This window comes from Entamoeba invadens, assembly GCF_000330505.1.
Source record: "Entamoeba invadens IP1 unplaced genomic scaffold scaff_1105074725029, whole genome shotgun sequence".
Taxonomy (NCBI): domain Eukaryota; phylum Evosea; order Mastigamoebida; family Endamoebidae; genus Entamoeba; species Entamoeba invadens.
Window position 1 is genome coordinate 38,988 of NW_004440259.1, and position 8,285 is coordinate 47,272.

At 26.7% G+C, this 8,285-nt stretch overlaps 1 protein-coding gene across 1 annotated transcript; it reads left to right on the forward strand.

Annotated features, from left to right (window-relative positions):
- Positions 1–922: 922 nt before the first annotated feature.
- On the forward strand, positions 923–1,447 carry EIN_103250 (hypothetical protein; the record flags this gene model as incomplete). The annotated part of the gene is made up of 1 exon (XM_004255535.1): positions 923–1,447. One exon carries the CDS (start codon positions 923–925, stop codon positions 1,445–1,447), a length of 525 nt encoding a protein of 174 aa, XP_004255583.1.
- Between the last annotated feature and the right edge of the window lie 6,838 nt (positions 1,448–8,285).

Below are 8,285 nucleotides of genomic sequence, written 5' to 3' on the forward strand. Positions count from 1 at the left end.
TTACATTAAAAGTCATTAAAGTTATCGAGATTTTAGTTGATAGAAAGACTGAATAAATTTTTAAATACAATTAAGTTTTTGAATTTTGCCCAGCAAATGAACTTTAGCTTATTTATTTTTATTTTTACAGAAAATGTATTTGTTGTTTTTTAAAAAACACTGGCTTTCAAATAATCAAACAAAACAACTTATTTTAGAAAAATTACAAAATCCCATGTGTTTCGACTCTATTAATACTTGTATTGCGTTTTTTTACATAAATTATTTTATGACTAGTGACGTGGTTTTGGCATAGTTATGAGTTAAATAGCACTTTTCTCGATACAATGAAGTTAAATTTTTTAATTGCCATTATAATAATAATATAAGATTAGTAATATTATTAATAATACTTAACATGGTTTTACATATAGTATTAATAATAATTTAATATACTAATATATTATTATAATAATCAATGGTATAGTTATAGTAATAGTCATATTATTGTAATGTAATTATTGTATTAAAACGAATAACAACCCACATCTCATGATGGCGCCATCAGCTCCATTACTACAATTACTAATAACAGATCATAAAACGTGTTATTAATAATTGTGTCGAATAGTTTCCAATGAAAGAAACACCTTTTAACCCAGAGTGTCTAAAAATGCTATTTTTTATAAGAATATTCGTTGCAAAAAATGTATTGATCATGTCTATATGTGTATATTCAAATATGATATTTTCAATTGTTTTTCAAAAACAATCTGCAGAAGTTTGATTTTTACAGAAGGTAGAATCGGCAGACTGTAAACAGCTTTTATTGCTCAAATAAGACGTATATTATCAATATATAAACGAATCATAACAAATTTATTAATAAAAAATTATTATAATAAATAATAATTAAATTAAAAACTTGAAAAATATTGACAAGATGAGTAAATTAGAACGAGTGTATATGATGAACGTATCTTTAAACATTAACACAATGGATTCTCTCAAAACTTTTGAACAAGTTAACAAGAAAAGTTTTGAGTGTATGCAAAGTCTATACATCAACCCTTTTATCAATTTAGAAATTAAAACTTTTGCTCTATTTAAAGAGCCATGTGAGGTTTTATATTCTTCGATTTTCGAATTCATCATAAAAGCGTTTTCAAAGATTGAAACCCTTCAATGTTATGACTACATGTTGGATAACGACAACAAACTGATCAGAAAAGTCAAGAAAATACGTCTTGTGAAAACAACACACAACAAAAGGAATGATTATAATCACATTCATTTGCCACATTTCCACCCACAAAAAGTCACAAGTGCTCTTTCAAAAATAGAAAATTGCTATGTTGGCACCAAAAACAACAATTTGTTGCCTACTGACAATTACACCAACCTCAAAAGTATTCACATGAATGGGTGGATTCGCAAGCCAAACATTTTGGAAAGGATTTTGAACTGAAAAGCGTCACAAAAATAATAATTTGGAATTGCACACACCCAACCTTCTTATCATCAATAGAAGAGCAAATAAATCATCGTCGTATGAAAAAAATTAGCAACGGTTAAAGTTTCAATTTTCATTGAAAAAACAGCAATACGAGAAATACTTAAAAAGGAATTTAATGTTGCAACTTTGATGCTTCGGCAACAAAATGTTGAAGTTTTTGGTTGCGAGGAGAATGTAGTGGGCCACTGCAGTGTTCTTAATAATTTGAGATATTTTGGGGATGTAGCTGTGACTAATGTAAAAGGTATGGATTCCGTTACTTTTCAAAGTGACAACGAAATCGTAATAGAAGACCAATTTGGAAATGATGGATATGAAAGTGGAATGAAATAATTAAAGAAAACATTAATAAAAACACAAGAGAACATGTTGAACAAGATAATTTATTAATAAAAGACCAAAATACTCCAATTCAAAATGATCTTATTAAACAAGAGAAAAAGAACAATACGCAAATAGTGAATGTGAATAGTGAAAACGATGACAATGAAAATGAAAAAAATACAATACAAACTGAAGGTCCATATGAACACTTGGAATTATTAAAAAAGATTACAACTCAAAATATATCAAGTGATGAATTTCAAATTGTAGATGTTTGCGCACCAATTTTAATAACATGTCCATTAGTGTTATTGGACGATGTTGTGACTGATATCGCGTTTCTCACTCACCAAATCGCAAAATTGACCCTTTTTAACATCTCAGACATAAAAATATCAAATATATTTGCAATGAGAATAGATATTGTGAAGTGCACAAATCTTAATATTTTAATGAGTGCAGTCGACACATCATGTTGCCATTATTCTTCACATATTAAAATTGACATATTTGGATATATTTACGAGATTAAACTGAAAACATCAAACAACATTAACATTGAAAATCACACAAAGTATCACATTATGCGTTTCACAATTTTTGAAATAAATAACATTTTCTTTATTAATTGTATTATTAATGATATGAAAAATCAGAGTTGCACAAATTTTGTGATGTCAAATTGTGAATTTAGAAATGTCGACTTTTGGCGTTGCGATAAAGTTTCTATTGTATACTACAAACAGACAAATTGACACTTTCAAAATGAAAACTTTTTTTAGGTACCTCACTGATTCTGATATTTACACGTCTTTTAAAGGGGTTTTGAAAATATCAAAATCACATTTTGTGCAATTTAAAAACGTTCCTAAAAACACTTTAAATGAGTGCTTGCGAGAGTTTGACAATAATCAAAATTATGATAATGAAGATGAATTCAATGTTATGAATGGAGTAACTTTTACTAATGGAAAACTCACGATGGTGACTTTTGAAAATGCCAATATAATTCCATCTTTTGAAAATTATGATGTAGAAATTTGTAACAACAGCGAAATGAATGAAATCAACGAAATTCATATTGAGAAGGCAAAGCGCGTTTTTATAACTTCAGACTGTTGTGTCAGAGTCGTTTGTGGAGAAGTTGAATCTGTTGTTGGTGAATGTATATATATATTGTATACTCAAAAGAAAAGTACTCAAAACTTATTGAAGATAAAGAAATTCGTGAGACCTCAAAACATTGTAACAAGGTGAAGGTATTTGGTCATGTCAATTTGAGTGCTTTTTATATAAAATATCCATATAAAGAATACAATATCTATAATTTTGAATTTAATGTCAATGAAAATGTTGTGATAAATGTGATGAAAGCGGCATATATAACAAATTTATCCGAATTGCCTGCAAAACGCGTTTATATTGAAAGAAGTGTTAAGTTTTGTGATGACAAATTGATACTCAACGACAAGACCGAATTTGTTGATTTAAAAAATATTGATTTCAAGAAAATAGTCGGTACAAAGTCTTTAAAAATAAATAGAAATTACGAAGAAAAAAATACAAAAAAGTTGTATTTGAAGCGCAAAAGAAAAAGACGCGCGTGAGTTGGGCAAAGTGCAAGAAAGTTGTTTGTAATAAAAATGTCGAAAAAATTGTAGTTAATATGTGTGACAATTTGGAGGAAATAATTGTTGGGGAAAATGTCTCAAAGATACACGTGTAATCATGCAAGACATTAAAACGACTCATTGGAAAAATTAAAGACGTGCAGATAGTCGTGAAAAATTGTTTATTGCTTGCACTTAACAACCGAAGTTATCAAAAGAAAAAAGTTCTGTTTTTATTAATTTTTAAATACAATTAATAATTCTAAAATGTTAAAACAAATTAAAAGTCTGGTCGAATTAAATGAATAGTTTATTTAAAGTAACAGAAATTGTGTTGAGAATATTAAAATCATTAAACCCAAAAGTGTCATTAAAAGTGTTAATAAAGTGTTTAATAATAATATTGCTGAAAAATGAAAATGTGAAGTTTCCAATTATTACAGTATAATAACAGAAAAATTGAAAAATTGGTACCCATTTGTTTGATAAATAAAAATGCATTTACCGGGACTCGAACCCGGATCTCCACCTTGGAAGGGTGGAATTCTGCCCTTAGACCACAAATGCTTTTTGAAAATTTCTTATTATATTGCTACGTATCTCTATTTGGTACTAAAGTGTTAAAAAGTCTTCATCCTATTTTTTAAATTCTATTTGTTAATAGAAAGTGACATGATCTGAGAATGATCTTAGTCGTAGGGTCTAATATTTGTTTTTTTATTGCCTTATCAATATTTAAGTTGCAATTATTATTAATTATAAATTTCATTTTTATCATAATTATTTAATAATTTAATTTACTATGATTTATAATATACAGTTGTAATTGTAAATATTTGGGATTTGCTTTTTCCACCACCTTAACAAAAATAAAGTTTCAATAAAGTACTGTTTGAGTGCGGTTTATAAGACTTCTTATCAAAGCACTATATCACTCGGTATCCACTGACTGTTCTGCAAGTTTTTATTTCATAAATCAGATTAACTATGAACTATAATTCCTATTTACTATATTTTTAATAATATATTATATCAAATAATAAATAAAATGTATTTTAAGAGATGGAGATGCAAAATGAATTTTTTTCTCAATATTCAGTTAAGACTAATGAATTGAGCCAAATTAATTTATTAGTAACATATTATATTTAAAATATTCGTTTCCATTGTTTGTAATTTGCAATTATAATAATTACATAATTACATAATTACATAATCAATTTGAATTGTTATTGTTAAACACCGATTTTTAAACCATAATCAACCAAAAAGTAACTAAGAATGTGATCATCAAGACAAATACCAAAGCTGCAACACAAATTCACAATGACCACTTTTGTTCATTCAAACTTCACATCCAGTGTTGCCCTGTTTGCACGGCGTATTGTAAGTGTCTTCTGAAATAAAAAGTTCTCTTTACACTTATCGCATTTTTTGTTGTTAATATTAAAGAATCTATTACACATTTTAACACACTTCATTGTTCCTTATTCTGTCATTTTCGGTGCAACAAACTCTTGACAATCAGTCGAATTTGTAAACTATTTGTATCTCTTGCACATTTTCTTAGCACTTTCTTTCTTATAAATTTCTCGACAACTGTCTTTCACACACTTTTTAATGGATTCAATAATCAAAGCATCATATTTGCAAACAATGCACTTGGTTTCTTCATTACATGTCTTGTAAATCTCAACGCAAACAGTACACACATTTTCATTTGCAAAATACGCTTCTGGACATTCTTTTTGCAAATTTTGTCTGGTCGAAATTTTCAGTTGTTCACGTGATACATGCAGTGTCGATTTGCAGTTTCAACAGACAACAATTGTATTTCATGCAAAACACGTTCCTTCATTGACCAAATAGAATCTGTCAATACAAGACAAAAATTTTGAGTACGTCTCACCCATAAAACAATTGCTTCCAGATTTTGCACTTCTCACAAGATGTTGTTGTTGACTCTTTGTAGTAACCAAAAATACATCTGGTGTTTGTAACATATTTCCAGTGTTTTCAAACAAATATTAGTTTGTTGTCTAAAAGATGCATTTATTCCCATCAGTGTAATTGTGGCATTCTGCTAAGTCTTCTTAAATTTGAATGAAGTTGTGGTTGAATTGTTGTTAAAATAACCATCATCACAATTGTCGAAAAACACATAAAGAACTTCATTCAAAAACCACTTTCCTAAAAATGTTAGCATTTATTGAAGTAACAAACTTTAAAATTGGAATAAACAACCGGACAAACAACCGTTTGATATTCACAATAATATTTTTTGAACAGCAGTAGGTCTACTGAACATTCATTTTAGTTCACACCTTTGGTGGTATAAAGTCGTTGTTAATTTACTCAACCATTAGTTCAATAGCTCTGGAATCAACTGATTAATAAGTGTATTAAACTTACTTAAATATGTAAACGTTTTTTCCTTTGTTTATTTCTCAATATACTGAAATCGAAAGTCAATTCAAAATATAAATAGAATAGTGTGTTTCCCAATGTTTTGCATTAAAATAGACCAAATTAAAATAAGTGCTGTCGACTTAGGAATTCCAGTTTATTGTTTTGTGTTTGTTCGATTTTCGTACTTTTTTTACTTTTTACTTTTTTATATATTAATTATTAATAAATACTATTATTATTTAGTAAAATGTTTTAATTGTTATATTTTTATTTGGAGTACTTATATTATCAAAGATAAGGATATAATGAATGAAATTTTGTATTACTTAAGGAAACAACGAATGTATTGTACGTCATAAAACTCATATTGTATTGGCATTCTTAATAAATTAATAATATTTTTAAATATTTATTTCTGTTTTTTCCCGTTATTACAAATAACAGTTTTTTTCAATTTTATCAATTCAATTTTTTCCTTTAATTATAAATGGAAAAAGAACAATTTTGTGTTAAAATCAAAGTATTCAAATTATCTTCTAAAATTTTTAAATCAAAAGTCATGTTTAATTTTTTAAACTGATTTACATTAATTACAATCACACAACAAAAGTTGATTATTGTTATTGAAATTGTATTTTACATTAAAATTGTTTGATATTCAAGTTGATATTGAATGGATGCACTTTGTGTTCAAATATATATATTGTCTTTTTAGGTGGTGAATATTATTAAAAGAAAATTGATTGCAATTCTACAATTTACACAATGAACAAAGACAAACAATGCGCTCTATGTAAAGAATGCCGAATATACATTGACACAAAACGTGTTAATCTGTCCACTCCTCATCGCCAAAATGTCTACTCATTTATTTCAAAATGTTCAATTTGCGAAGAAAAAAAATGATGTAAACATAATTTATAGTAATGAAAAAAGGCACAATTTAAATTCATCGTTTGTTTTCAATTCGAAACATAAATCTCATTGTAAATGTATCGTGAATGTGATTTGATATGTAACTTTTAGGTGAAGACCGTGTACCAGATAGAAAACAACATCAATGGGTGTGAACAGTGCTACAATGGGTGTTATCCAAGTTGTACTGAATGTTTACAATGTGACATAAAGGGTCTAAGTTGATATGGAAATGCTGTGTTACAAACGATGTTGAGTATAATTTTAACACAACAGACGATGTTTGAATTTTTGTTAATAAACTTGCTGGGAAATGCAAACTGTTTCAACCCACAGTAGTAGTGGTGGTGCCGACCAGGTTGCATTTTAAGCAATCAATACAAATTGCTTGAAATATGAATGGAAGTTTTTGAATTGTCTAAACCTTTTTAAATTGGGTAACATATAATGTCAAATGTAGCTATGATGAAGATTTGGAATTTATAACAAGAGAAATTGAGAAGTGTTTAATTACACTCCACTTGACAATTGCAAGACGTTTTCAGAGTATGAATGTGCTGAGTGTTATGGTGTATAGTTTTAAAATAACCATTACAAATGTAAAAAATGTGGTGAGTTGTGCAATTTGTTAAAAAAATAAAACAACTTTTTCTTTATATTTTAATCATATTTTTCATTTTTTAAACGTTCCCCTATTTATAAAATGAAATTGACTCACTAATTAAAATTGATACAATTCAAAATCACAGAAATGCAATGAATGCATTGTAAGCAAAAAATTAAAGTAATGGTGATGGGTGTGTAATGTATGTTATCATATAAAGAAACTATAAAATTAGCATTGACAAAACAATTGAATAAATAATATATAAAATATTTTTAGGTTTGAAAAGTAATGGTTTTAATTATCATTATAAATCTTATTCTCGACACTTTGATATTGAACACTTTGACACACTTCTTGATATTGAACTGTATTTCGACAAATACAAAATAAAATCAATTATTTATTTTGTGTTATGTTATTATATTTCAAAATAATTTTAATTTTTATAATTTTTAATATATAATCCAATTACAAAAACTGTTATTATTATATGTTTAATTTAAAATATATGTTTCATAATAAGGTGAAACAATTTGTTTGATTGTTATTTATTAACCTTTTGATAAATTATTATAAGATTGTTGTTTCTTTGTGTATATAAACGAAAATCACAATACTAACTTAAATTGGTAACAAAAATATAGTAAAGATCTTTCGAAATAAATGAAATCAATCATAAAACATTATTTTCTATTATTAACTTTATTATATTTTTATTTTTATTTGTATTTGAATTTGAGATATTTTAGTTTAGACAACATAATTTAAATTAAAAAATACTTTTATGTATAATTAGCTTGAACATCGTGAAAATAAATTAATAATTCTTGTTTAATTTTGGTTAATAAATTATGATCGAAAATATAACCATTTTTTGTATCGAAAGAAACGAATTATTCGTTTTTTTCGTTATTCATATAAAAAA